The sequence below is a fragment of the Monodon monoceros genome, unplaced genomic scaffold, assembly GCF_005190385.1.
Source record: "Monodon monoceros isolate NGI ecotype Baffin Bay Population unplaced genomic scaffold, NGI_Narwhal_1 Super_Scaffold_11, whole genome shotgun sequence".
NCBI classification, from domain to species: Eukaryota; Metazoa; Chordata; class Mammalia; order Artiodactyla; family Monodontidae; genus Monodon; species Monodon monoceros.
Genome location: NW_021703767.1, coordinates 114,046,171 through 114,063,534, shown reverse-complemented (window position 1 = coordinate 114,063,534; position 17,364 = coordinate 114,046,171). Strand labels below are relative to the sequence as shown.

The 17,364-nt window shown below is 45.0% G+C and overlaps 1 protein-coding gene and 1 pseudogene across 5 annotated transcripts in view; one reads left to right on the top strand and one right to left on the bottom strand.

Annotated features, from left to right (window-relative positions):
• WWTR1 (WW domain containing transcription regulator 1) overlaps window positions 1-7,909 on the bottom strand; it is a 132,696-nt gene extending 124,787 nt beyond the window's left edge. For 2 of the 4 annotated variants that reach the window (XM_029214321.1, XM_029214324.1), the window contains exons 1-2: window positions 7,832-7,909; window positions 6,480-6,913 (exon numbers count right to left, since the gene is read on the bottom strand). In XM_029214321.1, coding sequence (XP_029070154.1) covers window positions 6,480-6,913; window positions 7,832-7,858 — 461 coding nt within the window. In that variant the 5' untranslated portion in view covers window positions 7,859-7,909. Of the gene's footprint in view, window positions 1-6,479; window positions 6,914-7,119; window positions 7,254-7,336; window positions 7,777-7,831 lie in introns of those variants that run through there. The other 2 variants (XM_029214322.1, XM_029214323.1) reach the window with 2 other exon arrangements.
• Window positions 7,910-15,622: 7,713 nt separating this feature from the next.
• On the top strand, window positions 15,623-16,383 carry LOC114890633 (annotated as a pseudogene). The gene has a single exon (XR_003792328.1). The product of XR_003792328.1 is annotated as a 60S ribosomal protein L7 pseudogene (transcript).
• The last annotated feature ends 981 nt before the right edge of the window (window positions 16,384-17,364 follow it).

Genomic DNA, 17,364 nt, shown 5'->3' with positions numbered 1-17,364 from the left:
AAGTCCTCAGCAACATACCCAATCCTGACATAAATTAAGTCATCCGCCCTCCATGTCACATCTGTGTGCCCTGTAAAATGATATGGATTTATTAATGGTGAAAATCTCAATGAGAAGAAAAAATAGTCATCGTAGGTATACTATCCATTTCTGGTTTGGTTCATCATTTCTCTCTCTCTCCAGCACTGAGGGCTCCAAATTTGATCACCCAGACTGAGTTTAGAAGCAAACTCTAATGCTCCATCCACCACTCCAAAGCTGTCTGGTCACCAAGGATACCTAGTTACAGGGCCTATTTATGGGCGTGTAACTGACATGAGGCAGTACAGTACAAGTGCAGAAGTACAGGTTTGAGAATCACATAATTCTAATCCCACCTCTGCCACTCGCCTGTTATGTGACCCTGGGCCATTTACTCAACCTTATTGTGCCTCAGTTTCCTCAACAGTAAAATGAGAAAATAACATGTACCTGTTCACAGGTCACTGTGAGAGTTAAAAGAACGTGTGAAAAGCACCTAGGGTTATGAATAAAGTTTCCTTACACATGTGTCAGGAGTGTGTTCCATGGGTGATCCTGGCGCTGCCTCTCTGGGAAGTACTGACTTATAGCTCCCTGCCTCCTCTGGAATAGAGCAGGTAATCAACCAATGTCAATTACCTCCCCTCTTCCTCTCACCCCACTTCTCAATCTCACTCCCCCTCCCACACACAAACGGGGCTCCACTAGTAGCTACAAGCCAGATTCCAGAAATTAGAAAGTAGACCCTCCTCAGAAGAGGTTAGACATCCTCTGCCCAAGATGCGGCAGCAAAAGGGAATCTGTGGGGGGCATTCCTATTTAGGATTTTTAACAGGAAAATTGATTCTCAGTCTTTATTTACAATTTTAAAAACCAGCTTGCAATTCCAGATCCAGGCTTCATTCAGCACCAAACAATAACTGAGAGTCAAAATTAGTTTATCCTACTAGCAAGGTCTCTGCATCCGATTTTGGCCAGGTAGACAGCATATGCATGTGGGGAGGCAAGGGGAAGCAAGAACGAACTTGTACGGAAAGTCTACTATGTACCAGACACTTCAAATATGTTATCTAATCTTTAGAAATACCGTGAAATAGGACTTCCCTGGTAGCGCAGCAGTTAAGAATCCTCCTGCCAATGCAGGGGACACAGGTTCCATCCCTGGTCTGGGAAGATCCCACATACCACGGAGCAACTAAGCCCGTGTCCCACAACTACTGAGCCTTTGCTCTAGAGCCCACGAGCCACAACTACTGAGCCCATGTGCCACAACTACTGAAGCCCGCGCACCTAGAGCCCATGCTCCGCAATGAGAGAAGCCACCGCAATGAGAAGCCCATGCACCGCAACCAAGGGTAGACCCTGCTCAACGCAACTAGAGAAAGCCCACCTGCAACAACAAAAGACCCAACGCAGCCAAAAATAAATAAATAAAATAAATAAATAAATAATAAAAGCCATCTCTCTTTAAAAAAAAAAAGAATCCGCCTGCCAATTCAGGGGACACGGTTTCGATCTCTGGTTGGGGAAGATCCCACATGCCTCAGAGCAACTAAGCCACAACTACTGAAGCCCGCGCGCCAAGAGCCTGTGCTCCGCAACAAGAGAAGCCACCGCAATGAGAAGCCCACATACCACAACCAAGAGTAGCCGCCGCTCGACTCAACTAGAGAAAGCCCATGTGCAGCAATGAAGACCCAAGGCAGCCAAAAATTAATTAATTAATTAATTAAAAAAAAACAGTTTCTCAAGTATGTACTCCAGCAAAATGAGGGCATAAACCAAAAAAGAGGAAGACAAACAAACAGCACTCCTAGCCATGGAAAGAAGTAAAGAGAAGCCCTAAGGATGACAGCTCTGTTGTAGAGCTAGAGAGCAACAAGAATGGAACAGAAAGATGAGGGAATCTGGACATAAAAGCTTAAGGAAAGGAGACCTGACAGAACCCAGGGGATTGAGAGCCTGGAAAATTTTGAGATCATAATAAAGGCAAATAGTATATAAACATATAAAAAGGCAATTAGAAATAATAGGAAAAAATGTTTAAGAAAGTCAAGATCCAAAGATGAAGAAGCTAAAAGGTAACACAAATTTTAACAACTGATGAAGAGTGAAAAGAAAGAATCCCTATGACTTTGGGGCTGGATATATCCTCCTTTGAGTGTCCCAGGAGTCCTGACACCAGACACAATGTGCAAGTCTAAGATCCAATGTTAATACACAAGGCAATAAATTATATTAAATGTTGCCTCCAGTTTTTCAACTTCAAGAATAATTTATGAATAAAAAAGTCAATTTGGGGACAAAGCACAAAACTTTTATTGGTTATGGGTTCAGAGCTTTGGAATATTAAGGTGTCACTAACAAAAAGCAAATTGTGGAACTGATAGCCACCCAAACCTCCTTGACTTACAAAATGGGGAATCAGAAATACCGTAAAGGGGCTTCCCTGGTGGCTCAGTGGTTAAGAATCCACCTGTCAGTGCAGGGGACATGGGTTTGAGCCCTGGTCTGGGAAGATCCCAAACACGGCGGAGCAACTAAGCCCGTGCGCCACCACTACTGAGCCTGCATGCCTAGAGCCCGTGCTCCGCAACGAGAGAAGCCACCGCAGTAAGAAGCCTGCACACTGCAACAAAGAGTAGCTCCCCACTCGTGGCAACTAGAGAAAGCCCATAAGCAGTAACAAAGACCCAATGCAGGCAAAAATAAATAAATAAATTTATTTTTAAAAATAAAATAAAAATTAAAAATTGAAAGGTTCCCTCTGTGAGCCTTGAGAAGGTGAAGGAAACCATTGTGTTTCAACAAAACTCCTTTTATACTATTGGGTTTGGTACCAACTGCACAGATCACTTTGACAAAAATAATTTTCTACCACACATTTCAGAAAAGGCAAAACACTAAAATTATTACTAAAAATTGAGAGTGCCAGCAAATGTTATAGTTGGAATTATATTTAAGAGTGGGGATAATTTTTCTTACAGAATATGTTATTCAAATAAAAATTTTCTACAAGAATGGAAAGTTCTACTGAATCCAGATCACTTTCTTCTTTATAATTCTCTATTTTCTGGTCTATGTACACCAAACATGTATTCCATTTATAACCAGAAATTTAAAAAAAATTTTAATGTGATCAGTGTTCAAAGTCAGTGTGCCAGTTGCTAAGAGCCCAACACCTACACACCCCAACCTGATTTATGAGCTGTAGAGAACAGCAGGAACATTGCAGTCTTCAGAGGCCATGCGTTTTAACATTCTATCCTCCCCATTGTTAAATGCTACCCTAACACCACAGGGAAGGTGTGAATGCTTAGAAAAGGTGCCCTGTAACAGGTACCAGAAAGTGATTACACCATATACCTAGGAACAATCTTGCCTGAGAAAATGACAAAAAGGTTTTTTAAAGCCTCTTAGATGTCCAGGCTTTGTATCCCATAAAGCTCATTGTTCAGCTGGGGAAGTGACATGAGGATAAAGGTGGGAGTGGGGAAAACGGAAAACTGCTCCCTAAGTAGATGACAACAGATTAGAGGGCCAGTCCAGGGTCCACCATTAAATAACCACAAATGGCATTCCCCAAGTCACGTCAATACCCTTCCCTGGCCTCAGTTTTCTAACCTTCCTCCCAAGAAAATGACCTTGTCAATTATAAAATACTTTGATTTCTGATTTATAAAGCCCTCAACTCTTGACAAAATCAAGAATAGAATTCTACTGCTAGCCCCATTTCACAGATGTTGGGGCAAAGTCATGGGTAGATTTTATGAAAATTAATTCAGGGTTAGTTGCCACCATTTTCCAAGCTTCTACTTAAATCCACCAAAATACATTGCTTTTTGAGGCTGTGTTACAAAGTGTGGCATATAACATTTATCTTATTCCAACTTTAAACAAAGCTCCAAAAGAAATTCAGAGAACTCCTGGCAGATTGCTTATCTCAAAAAACAAAAGTCACAGTGACTTAATTTCTTAAATTCCCTTAGCTACTTGGCCAAAAAATTTCCAGGGATAGCATCAGATCAAGCCTACAGGCCTACTGCTTACACGTTTTTCCAGTTGTTGTCTTTATTGACTATCCAAAGTGAAATGAAGATGCACCCAGCTTTGGACTGAGGAGTGACTTTTAGTTGGGGGGGTGAGGCAAATGGAGCAGATCAACTTTCTCTAAACCCAAGGCTTACTTCCATTTTTAACCTAGTTTCACAAACATATTTTAGAGCTACTCCAATCATTCAAAGCCTGTATAAAAGGGAACTCTTTTGTTTTCTTTCTGTTTAGGGATCTTTTCCCCCTAGCTTTCCTCAGATATTAGGCAAGCCCAGCTCTTATTTCATATTTTTAACAACCAGCTATACCAATCATATACATATTTGTGTGTGTATATTTATAAACACAGTTCAAAAATCATTTGGGACCAAAAATAGCCTCCAAAATTATTAGAAATTATTGGGTCTTTTTCTACTTGTAGGTACTACTAAGTCCATTTCTATAAAAGTCACAGTGAGATATTCAAAACTGCATTTACCTAAGTAAAGCAATACAAGATGCTACTTTGGATCTTTACATAGTATACAAACTAATGCCATCCTTTGGAACAATATCATCACACTTAGAAAAATATCATGCTATTACATCACATACTTGAATTCCACCAACCATTCAGAAATCAAAGCACTGGACTTCCGCACTGGACTTCCCTGGTGGCGCAGTGGTTAAGAATCCTCCTGCCAATGCAGGGGACACAGGTTCCGTCCCTGGTCTGGGAAGATCCCACATGCCGCAGAGCAGCTAAGCCCGTGAGCCACAACTACTGAGCCTATGTGCTACAACTACTGAAGCCCACGCACCTAGAGCCCGTGCTCCCGCAACAAAGACAAGGCACTGCAACGAGAAGCCCGCGCACCACAACGAAGAGTAGACCCAGCTCGCCGCAACTAGAGAAAAGCCTGTGCGCAGCAACGAAGACCCAATGCAGCCGAAAATAAATAATTTAAAAAAGAAAAGAAAAGCACTGAGTACGTGTCCACACTGTCACTCAAAACCCAGGAGAAGACCAGTTGTGGACTAAAATGACCATCAAGTCTGTTTTAGGACAAGGGCTTCTCAGCAATGCATCAACCCCAGCAAAGAATTAAAGCACTCCTCCTTGCACAAGACATCAACAGCTTTGGGATGGGAAAGGAATAATTGGCCACCAGTATGAGTCAAAGGGTTGGCTATTATAAGCCTCATCCATCCTTGTGTATTTGTTATTAGGGTCCTCTCACAGCAATCAAAGTATCAAATATTAGTGCCAAAGAAAGGGTTGATTATCTTTTTAAAATAGCACATAACATCTTAACGTCTAAACTAAAGCTACTCAATCAAAGAAATATGGGCTTTAACATAAATTCTAAGGCAAGTTCTTAGAGGAGGAGTTTCCCTCCATGGCAGTGAACAGCTCACCAGTGCAAGCAATCCTGGACCAAGTGGTCCAGCTGGCACGACTTCAATCCAGGCCATTGATAGCCTGACCCCCCATGACCTCACTAATTACATTTCAAGTTCCAGCTTGGCTTCTCCTCCAGAATATAATTATTTTAGGGTACCACAATTGAAGCAACCTTCTTTATGCCTATGAATATATTTTCCTATACAGTCTAATTCCACTCAAATGTAAACTTCATTACATCAAAAAGCTGGAACAAAGGGAAGGGAAGAATGACAAAGCAGGCTCCTGATTCGATGGTATTTTAGGTTACCAAGGGCGACATAATAAAACTCCGACCCAATTTCCACACAATTGATTTGCCCAGCCTACAACTACTTCACCGGGCAGTTACTAATTACATCACAGGTGCTGTGTGGTCATCACGTCACCAGTAAGGCCTACCAGGCAGTGTTCACTTTTCCAGACTGCTTTTCCCAAGAATGGAGGGACTGGAGACCACCTACACTACCAAGAGTCCCTCTCCTCCCCAAGCCTCAGATCTGCTCTAGCATTTTTGTTGGTGTCATATCTCAGTGGACCAGGCTCTGATTATCTGACTTAGAGTGGGCAGGGAAGGAAGAGTTTGGGTCCAGGAGTCTGTATCAGTACTCCAGCTGCAGGGCATAGTCACCTATGTGTCTCATGAGAATTCTCCCAAAAGTTTTTTTTTTCTTGTACCTCTAAGAGTTTCCATGTCCCGAATCTCTTGTGACTTCCAGAACCCTGGAAGAACTTCACCAGACTCAGTTTCTGATCCCTTACAATTCCAACACCCAGAGACTCACTCCCTATTTCCAGCCTCCCAGATCTCTGGGAAACAGCGGTGGAAGGTGACACATCACCTCTCTCTCTCTCTCACACACACACACACACACACATACACACGCACACACACACACACACGCACGCACACACTCAAGAACAAGCGTGCACACCCTGGGTATCGTGACCCTGTGTCCCCCCTAGCTCCAGGCTGACTTACTTGAGGAAGTACCTCTGGCCAGTGGCCGTGAAGGTCATCTCCCAGCCTGGGGGCAGCGGCAGCTCGTCGGTCACGTCGTAGGACTGCTGTCGGAGGTGCGCGTGCTGCTGCGCCGGGCTGCCCGCAGCGCCCGCGCCGGTGCCCAGCTGCAGAGACGCGGGCGACGAGTGCGAGCGGACGTGCTGGGCGCCGCCGGCCAGTCGGGGCCCAGGGTGACCACCGGACGAGTCGGTGCTCGACTGGCGCGAGTGCGAGCCGGAGTCAGGCTCCTTGAAGAACGACTCGGGCAGGATCTTCTTCCGCCACGAGCTGGGCTTGGGGTTCATCACCGAGTTGAAGAGGGCTTCGAGGTCCGTGTCTAGGTCTTGAGTGACGTGGATCACTTGCTGCCCGGGTGGCGGGAGCGGAGGGGGCGCCGAGGCCGGATTCATCTTCTGCAAGGAGAAAGGAGGTCAGATTAGCCTTTTATTGAGGGTCGGAGAGGGGGATACGGGGGGAAGAATAGAAAGAAAAAGCAAAAGAGACAGATAGATGTCTGCCTCGGGATCCCAGACACCCAGCAGTTAAGACCAGCCGGATGGGGGGAGGGGTCCCTCCTGGCCTCGAGAATTATGCAACTTTCTTGAAGCCAAGAAGTTACCAGGAAAGGGGGGATGGGGTGGCTGCTGGGAGTTAACTGCACTGGAGACGCTGCTGAACTGCTGGTGGCAAAGGACAGGTCGAAACTTTCCAGGGCAGTCAGCCCCCCAAAGTCTCAACCGGAGCCAGCTCCAAGACATCTCAACTCCGGAAGCCCGAGGAGCCGGGCGCCCTGGAGTGGTGCCGGGTGAGCGGGCACGCGCCAGAGGGCACACTACCTGGGCGCGCAGCGAAGCCGAGTCTGGGCGTGCGGCGGCCGCCGTCCCGCCCGAACTCGCTGTCGGGCCTGGGTCGCTAGGGTGCGTCCCGAGCTTGCAGGGCTGGAGCCGGGGCCCGGCTGGCAAATCCTGACCAGACTCGGTGCCTGGCAGCCGAGGGCCTTCTGCTCTCACATCCCCCGAACTGGCCTCAGGCGCTCGCGCTCCGCGAGGAGGCTGAGGAGAAGCAGACAGCGCGGCCGCCGCGGCTCCCGGACTGTCCCATAAACAAAGTTTGGAGCAAACTCCCACTCCCAGGAAAGAGGCGGGGCCGAAAGTTGAGCTGTTGAATTATGCATGACCTCCAAGTCCCCAGCCTGCCTGCCCCCGCTCGTCTCTCCCCTTTCTCTTCCTCCTCCTCCCACCCCCGGCTCCAGAAAACCCTGGGCGTGCTGGGTACTTTGCAGGGTAAGAGGAGACGGGTGCCCTCCACCCACTCCTCCTGGTCGCGCGGACCTCTCCCGCGGAGCCCTGGATCTGCATTCCTTTGAGTTTACCACGGACTTGGGGCGGGATCAAAGGGAAAGTGGCCCAAGCCTGTTTAATCAAGGACTTGTGGACCGAAACCAAGGCTGGGGGCGGCGGAGGGCACGCGGGTGAGGGGCCCAGACCGAGTAAGGGCCGGTCCTGGGCGCCGCGCCCTCCCTTAGTGCCTGGTGCCGAGGCCGGGAGCGCCGGAGCGCTGCACTGATCCGTGATTCTGCCTGAGGGCGGCCCGCGTGCGCTCCGGCGCGGGGAGACACCAGCGAGGCCAGCCTTTCCACGGGAGGCTACTTAGCGCTTGTGACCATATTTGGTCTGGCGAGGAGGCATCTCGGCTGTTTGGCTTTCAATTGTCTGCTCGTGAGCAGACGGTGCCCAGAAAGTGCCTCTGTCGCTAGGGATGCGGCTTCGCCAGCTGGTTCATTGTAAACAACCTTCAAACCATTTATCAATCCTTGTTTTCCTCTCCAGTGTGACTCAAGTCACTAGGGGTTGAGAAGAAACCTGGTCAAAGCTTGGGCGCTGGAAAGGGACAGCGATCGTGCCCCCCTCTCCCGAGACATCCGCGCGGGTAGTGGGAGGATTGGAATGTCCCTGACGCCCTCCAGAGAGCCTGGAGCCGGGATGGAACCGGAACAGGTGGCTGGGAGCAGAAAGGGTGCGCCAGTGACCCGGAAAAAACCACCCACCCTCCCACCGACTGGATCTAGGCGAGGGGTGGAGACCCCCTGCTAGATCTAGACTGGCAAGACAGCTGCGGGAAGTAGGAGGCGGCCTGGTCCGCCGGAGCAGCTCAATTCCTTCTTTCCTTGTCCCTTCTCCACTGGGGGGAAGGGGAGAGTGGCTGCGAGGTAAGTCAGGCTTCAGAAAGTCCCTACCCGACCCCATTTGCCTCAAACATAAGTTTATGAAATAAGTCATATGAGGCGATATATGTAAAGCACTTTGAAGACATACCTGCCTACACACCTCTTTGTTAAATAAAATAGAATTGTATCAAGTGCAAGTATTGTGCCTTCACAGTTTTATAAGGGTGGAACAAAGTCAAAATTAAAATCTGGAGTCGCTTTGAAGGAGGAAAGTTTATGGGAAAGACAAGGCCACCCCATAGCTTTTTTTTATTTTTATTTTTTAAATTTTATTTATTTATTTATTTATTTGTGGTACGTGGGCCTCTCACTGTTGTGGCCTCTCCCATTGCGGAGCACAGGCTCCAGACGCGCAGGCTTAGCGGCCATGGCTCACGGGCCCAGTCGCTCCGCGGCATGTGAGATCCTCCAGGACCAGGGCACAAACCCGTGTCCCCTGTATCCGCAGGCGGACTCTCAACCACTGCGCCACCAGGGAAGCCCCACACCCCATAGTTTTGCTTTGGAAAAGGTAAGAGTATTTGGGGCACATTCCCTGAATGGCTCCTCCCTGTCAGTGCCCAAAATAGAGCAGAGGCCACCTAAGTGAGCCCGCCCCCCCATTGTCTGTGTTTGAGGGTGTGCTGATTCCAAACTCCCCACAGATGGGAAAATCAAGACTGCCTGAGAGAGAAAGACAGTCATGTGGATCACTGTCAAAGGTGAGCAGAGCATGGCTCCTTCAGGAGACTCTGGAACTATTTCCCATCAGCAGGTCCTCTGCCCATAGGACCAGCAGAGGGAAGGGGAAGCTGCTACAGGTCACTCCATGGGAAATAGCATCTTTACAAGCTATCGTCAGAAGCCACCACATTTGCAACAATGGGAAAATTAGCTCTGGAACTAGAGGAAGTGACTGGGACCGAAAGGTCACTAATTCAGAAGCCACTTGATGAACAGATGCAACCTTGAGGCCAGCCCAACTCCAGGAAGGTCCTCACCCAGGAAGGAAGGTCTTGCTTTGTAAAGAGTTCCTGGCTGCTGCACAGAGGAAGATGCTGAGGGAGCCATGAGATTAATCAGTTAGGGAGAAGCAGGATTGAGGTTTGGGTGGGCATTCCTTGCCAAACTTCAAGACATAGATAGTGGAGGACAAAGTAGATGCCTGAAATGGAAATTGCTCTGATCACGTGATAGCTCAAAGGGAAAACTCCCAGTTCCCAAACAGTCTATAAGATATGGTAGTGGATGGCCAAAGAGATTTGCTTCAGTGCCTCAAACAATAGTTTCAGATTAAATAACATTTACAGGTGCCTTGTGTATATCAGGTACTGCCCATAAGAGGCAGTATGGTGTAACAGGTAAGTGTATAATGAATCTCTGGAGGAAAATACCTGAGGCAAGATACTGAAACTCTCTATTCCTGAGTTTTCTCCTTTGTAAATTAGAAACAATAACAGTACCCACCTCACAGGATTTTAGATTAAAACAAATTACAGTCGGCCCTTTGTATCCTTGGGTTCCACATCCACTGTGGATTAAAAAAAAAAAAAAAAATCCAGAAAGTTCCAAAAAGCAAAACTTGAATTTGTGGCACACTGACAACTATTTACATAGCATTTAATTGTATTAGCTATTATAAGAAACGTAGAGCTGATTTAAAGTATATGGGAGGATGTGTGTAGGTTATATTTAAATACTACGCCATTTTATATAAGGGACTTGACCATCCTCAGATTTTGGTTGGGGGGGCGGGGTGTCCTAGAACCAACCCCCTGCTGATACTGAGGAACGACTATATACAAATTTTATCTGTTCCCACTGATTTAGAACACAAGCTTTGAAATGCCTAGCTCTACTCTCGACATTGGGCAAGTAACTTAACCTCCCTTAAATCATAGATTATTCATTTACAAATTGGAGATAATAGTGTGGTAGTCTGTGACACTGCAGGCCTTCTTTTGGTCACACCCTTATGGAGTCCCTCCCACTTAAATCTGGACTGGGCCAGTGACTTGCCTTCGCCTGGAAAATGCAGCCCTGCATCTGTGTTTGTTCCCTCTTTTAACCCCAAGGAAGGTGTGGAAGTTTCTGCTTCTGTAATTTTGGGAGACCTGAGCCACTAGGGAAGAAGTGCAACTACTTTGCTGGGGAAACCACGTGCAGAGGAAAATGCCCTGAGATAGGTGGAGACGGGGAGAACTCCAGCCATCCAGCACCGGAGCTGAGCCCAGCCCCCAGCCAGCCCAACAGCTGACTGCAAGGGCATCAGTGACCAGCATCAAGACCAGTAGAACCAGAGCCCAGCCCAGCCCAGCCCAGATTGTAGAACAAATAAAATGAATAGTGTTTTAAGCTACTAAATTTTTGAATTCTTTTTTTAAATGCATAATGGGCATTCTAAAGATTAAATAAGAAATTACAAATAAAGTTCTTAACACAAATTCTGTTACATGCTAAAGTACTTAATAAATAATGGCTGTGATTTGGGCTGAGACCCATCAAATGGATAATAGACAAATATTTTACAGGTAAGGAGACTGGCCCAGTGAGTTTTAAAGTACAGGAAGATCTCACTTTGTAGCACTTCACAGATACTGCGGGTTTTTTTACAAATTGAAGGTTTGTGGCAACCCTGCATCACGCAACACTACCGGCTCCATTTTCCCAACAGCATTTGCTCAGATCGTGTCTCCATCATAGTTTGGTAATTCTCACAATATTTCAGACTTTTTTCTTATTGTATTTGCTAAAGGTGATCTGTGATTAGGGATCTTTGATGTTACTATTGCAAAAAGTTTACAACTCACTGAAGGCTCAGGTGATGGTTAGCATTCTTTAGCAATAAAGTCTTTTTTAATTAAGGTATATACATCGTCTTTTTTTTTAAACATAATGCGATTGCACATTTAACAAACTACAGTACAGTGTAAACGTAACTTTTATATGCACGGGGAAACCAAAAAGATTCGAGCGACTGGAACTAAACTGGCAATATCTCCGAGGTATGCCTGTATTTTTTCCAAATACGTGAAATGAATTCTTGGGGGGGAAAAAAATGCTGGGACATAGCCCAGGGTTTGTAATCCTAGATCGGAGTGCTTTTTTCTACTCTCCCCTCCTTTGAGCCAGGAGTTGCTCTCTGGTTTTGTCATTTTTAATCAGTGAGATACCTACTGCCTACCTATCTCACAGAGAAGAAACTCCACAATTTTTATAAGATAATCAATTGAGAGTACACTCCTGCCGATATGTAAATCTTTCTACTTGCAAAGACTTTCTCTCCTCCCTCTCTGTCCATATCCAATCAACGGCAAGGACTGTCAATTCTTCCTTCTGATGTCCCTCAAGCCCATCCTTCCTTTCCCACTCCCACAACAGGACCTTATCTTCAAAGCCTTGCAGTGGCCTCCTAATTGGTTTCTCTCCCTCCAGCCCCTCATTTCTGGCCTCCCATTTTCATGTCATTCCCTGGCTCACAAGCTTTGAACAACTACCCACAAGAATAAAAGTCAGAGCTATCAATCCAGCACCCAAGGACTCCCAACACACTGCCATCTTCACAGCATTCTGACCTTAATTTTTACACAGATGTGTCCCTCATCCTCTCCAGCTAGGCTCTGACCCAAGCACATTTGGCCTAATCCTTCACTACACCTATCTCTTTGTTTGAACCCTGCTCAAAACTGCCCTCCATACTCCATTGTCAAACCTTCATCCATCCCTCCTTTCCCTTAAATTCAGGTTGTTCTTGTCTTTTTCAGTCCCTTGACACGTAATCACACGTAACACTGCTTTATATTCTATTTCAACTTTTACCTCAGTATCTCTTGCCTCGTCAACTGGTTTGTAGATAGCTGCAGGGCTAGACACATCTTGCATTTCCTTGTGGAACTGCTTCCCTGAAGGCCATAATTCCTTGTTGAGGGAATGCTGATCCTTACATGACTTTGCCTGTTCCTCTTCCAGCACCCACTGGTGTCCTCTTAACAGTTTGTAAGGCACCCTCTCACCATTCACTGTCATTTTGGCACTGCATATGGACTCAGCTCCTGAAAAGGATTGCAAGCTCTTGGAGGACAAGTCTAAGAGGACTTCATTTTCCTTTTTCTCTTCCCCGTGCCTAACAAGGTGTTCACACAGGAGTGTCCAGTACACTAGCCTAGCCCAGTGGCCGTTGCCTGCCATTCTGCCTGAGGAAAGCCACAGGCTGCTTTTCTCAGCTCTGAATCACTGACTTGGTCTGAGTGGATGATTCCAGCTCAGGTGAATGGTCAGAAACTTGGTGGGGTGAGTGAGTTGTTAAAAGACTCTAGCCCAGGATCCCTTGGGGCAGAACCTGCCTGGACTTGCTGAACCAGTATAGAGAAACTTCCCAGAGCAGAATCACCATTAGCAACTGAAGGGGAGCAAAACAGACAAGGACTTTGAATAGATAAGGGTTTGAATAATCAAGAGTCCAGAAAACTGTTGAAGAAGATTATTTCAACAGGAGGCTAAGAGTTGACCAGTTCCTTGACACGGTACGTGTGTATTCATAATTTACCACATCTCAAGTGTCTACCACAGTGTCCAGCACATGGCAAGTTTACAAATACTTACAATGATTGCTGCTGCCACCCAGTTCTGCATTTACTCTCCTCACATGCGGGTCTCACTGTCAGGCTTCACTTTGGTGTTCCTAAAAAATGCATCACTGGTATGATCATGAGGAAGATAATTTTGATAAAGGTGATGATGACGGTGATGATGGATGGGACTGTGGTCTGCCTAATGTTATCTGTTACTTCAGCAATGCAGTTGGACAAGAGGAAGAAGGAATTTCTGAGATTTAGTCTGTACTTGGGTACCGTGCGCGAGTTGTTTATCCTTTAGTATTTTTACTATACATATGTATTTTTTTTTGGACTGGAGAAAATAATTTTAAATGGAAAAGTTAATTAATATATTTTTAGAAAAGAAAAATACGCTTTTGGAAATGCTTAACACAGGAATTCCCTGGATGTCCAGTGGTTAGGGCTCCACGTTTTCACTGCCAACGTGTGGGTTCAGTCTCTGGTTGGGGAACTAAGATCCTGCAAGCTGCGTAGCATGACCTCCCCACAAAAAAAAAAAAAAAAGGAAAGAAAAAGAAAATGCTTAACAACATAAAGCGTGGTTTGGAGGTTAACTAGCAGCTGTATTGGAAAGTTGCCAGTTGCAGCATAATCTATAGTAGGTGAAAATTAGAAGTTTCTTAAACACTTAACATGAGATTGGTTAAGTATATGTGACGGCTCAATATATCCAGTGAATTTTTGGTAGCTATCTGAACTAGTACTTATGAAGACAATATATCAATGTGAAAATGTCTTTTTTAATAATTTTTGATGAAAAAAATCCAGAAGCAAGTATTAATGAATACCATAATTACAACATTGAGGCGGGTGGGAAATGAATAAAAAATACGATGCTAAAGTAATACCAAAAAATAAAATGTCTATATAAAAATAAAATACATAGATAAATGTCTGTTTACGTACTTAGATCTGTGTAGATCTATAAATGTGTCACATGATAGAGAAATTGAATCATCACCCTCAGAAGCCTAAACCATATTATTAATATTATTTTGGGTGTGATGAAAGAACTAATTAGCAGTGTTTGGGGGGAAATTTCAAGGTGCTCGGTATTATTCATATATTCAAGAAATATATATATATGTGTTATACATATATGTATATAAATTTGGAAAAAATTTTTAAATTTTTTTTAAAGAAAAAAAATTGGGGTGTCCACTATGTGCAGGACCAGAAGTGGTCTTTCAAGCTGAGCTTGGAAGAGTTTACCACCTGATAGGACATTCATTGGTTGAGGATGTCATTCAACTCCTCCCTCGGCCCAAATAAGTCCCAGATCTGGTTACACCAGCTGTTCAAGCCACCTCTCTTCCCCTGTCTTATTTGTCATGTTGACAGGAGCCAAGCATATACAAGCTCTACTGTTATCTCTCTGTCTCAGAACTGTCCAGACTCAAGTGAGGTCATTTTTCGTGCCTGGTAAAGAAAAGTCAACCATGGTTTGGAGGCAAGGAGACAAGGAAAGGACCAGCCAAACCAAGACAAGGTGGAGGGAGGGCCCAGGAGGCAAATGCTGCTCCACGAGAGAGAGCTAACCCTACAGGCATGAGTTCAACTCACACATGCTTAAAAACAACAGAAGTTTCCTTTAAAAATATATATTTGAGGGCTTCCCTGGTGGCGCAGTGGTTAAGAATCCGCCTGCTAATGCAGGGATCGTGGGTTCGAGCCCTGGTCTGGGAAGATCCCTTTTGCCGCGGAGCAACTAAGCCCGTGTGCCACAACTACTGAGCCCACGTGCCACAGCTACTGAAGCCCGCGCGCCTAGAGCCCGTGCTCCAGAAGAGAAGCCACCGCAATGAGAAGCCCACGCACCACAACGAAGAGTAGCCCCCCTCGTCGCAAGCCCGCACGTAGCAACAAAGACCTAACTCAGCAAAAAACTAAATAAATAAAAAGATTGGCTTATAAAAATAAATAAATTAATTAAATAAAAATATATATTTGCATATAATCTTGGATCAGAGGGTGAATTTATTCTCATGTAGTGTCTGCCATACAGTAACTCCTAATTTGACCATATGACTGTAGACATTTCCCCCTAGTCAAAATAATTAAAAGTTATTAGTATTTCAATTGTCACAATAAGAGTGAATAATATTTGTATAATACTTTACAGACTACAAAACGATTTCACATGTACAGTCACACATGAATCTCACAGTAACTCTGTAAGAATTGGCAGGCAAGCCTTACTGGAACACCTATTTTACAGATAAGAAAACAAAGGTTCAGATAAATTTGTGTCTTGCCGAAGGTCATTGAGTTGTAACAAAAGAGCCAGAACTCAGCTCTTTCCGGCTGGAACCATGGAGGGTGCGGAAGAGAAGAAAAAGAAGGTTCCTGCTGTGCCATAAACCCTTAAGAAAAAGCGAAAGAATTTCTCAGAGCTTAAGATCAAGCGCCTGAGAAAGAAATTTGCCCAAAAGATGCTTCGAAAGGCAAGGAGGAAGCTTATCTATGAAAAAGCTAAGCACGATCACAAGGAATACAGGCAGATGTATAGAACTGAAATTCGCATGGCTAGGATGGCAGGAAAAGCCGGCAACTTCTACGTAGCCACGGAACCCAAATTGGCGTTTGTCATCAGGATCAGAGGTATCGATGGTGTGAGCCCAAAGGTTCGAAAGGTGTTGCAGCTTCTCCGACTCCATCAGATTTTCAATGGCACTTTTGTGAAGCTCAACAAGGCTTCAATTAACATGCTGAGAATTGTGGAACCATACATTGCATGGAGGTACCCAAACCTGAAGTCAGTAAATGAATTGATCTACAAGCGTGGTTATGGCAAAATCAACAAGAAGCGAACTGCCCTGACAGATAACGTGTCGATTGCTCAATCTCTTGGCAAATACGGTATTATCTGCATGGAGGATCTGATTCATGAGATCTATACTGTTGGAAAACGTTTGCGTTCAAAGAAGCAAACGACTTCCTGTGGCCCTTCAAATTGTCTTCACGAGGTGGAATGAAGAAAATGACCACCCATTTTGTTGAAGGTGGAGATGCTGGCAACAGGGAAGACCAGATCAACAGGCTTATTAGAAGGATGAACTAAGGTGTCTACCATGATTACTTCTGTAATCTGGCCTGTTAATAAACAGTGACTGCTTTCAAATTGAAAAAAAGAGCCAGAACTCAAACTGTCTAGTGCCTCCAGGCTTTCAAATTATATTTCTCTTATATCTTCTTAACTGAATCAGAGTCTTAATTGCTTCTTCCTTTGTGAGCATTACAGAATTCTGTCTGTTCCTCAAAAAAAAAAGAGAGAGAGAGAGGATATTTTTAAAGTTTTTTCTCCTCCACTGACTTACAGTATCATTTCACAAATGCTTTGTCATCTAATGGCCATTCAATGCACAGAAGATTGAAGTTTAGTTGTCTCTTCCCTCTCATTAAATAAATGAAAAGTCTAATGTGTTGGAGGGAACTTAAAGTGCAATCAAGTCCTGATTAATGGAGTGCTTGTGTGTACCCCTTCTGTGTTGTGAATCATCACTACTAATTAATATGGAACAGGCAGTCCCTGCTTCTTTTTTTTTTTAAAGGATTGTAGTCCTTAAGTCGTTTTGTAAATTGGTCATTTGGAACTCAGAATGCATTTTGTTACAGAAAAAGTATATCACAAATGATGACTAGGCACTGTAGCCTAGCCATTTAACTAGGGGCTCTAACAGCCCCAAATCCTTGGGGGGCCCCCAAACCTCAGTCTGTCCTGATCCTCAGATTGAGTCTTTCTAGACCCTTCAAGTGCTGGTGTGGGGAAAGAGCTCAGAAAACAGGCAGATTTCTTCCTGCAGCAAGAAGAGGCTCCTACAGGATCAAAGTGTTTCCTGTGAGTCCAGGATTACCTTGTTGGACAAATTCATATTTTCTATATCATACACTTGCCAGGAGTGGGAGGAAAAGTTAAGACTCCTCTTGGCTGCAGGTAAAAAGTTATGTTCACTTAAGCAAAAGTAAGCAATTACAAGGATACTGCATAGAACCTGTCTCTCTCTCTCTCTCTCTCTCTCTCTCTTTCTGTCTCCCCTACCCC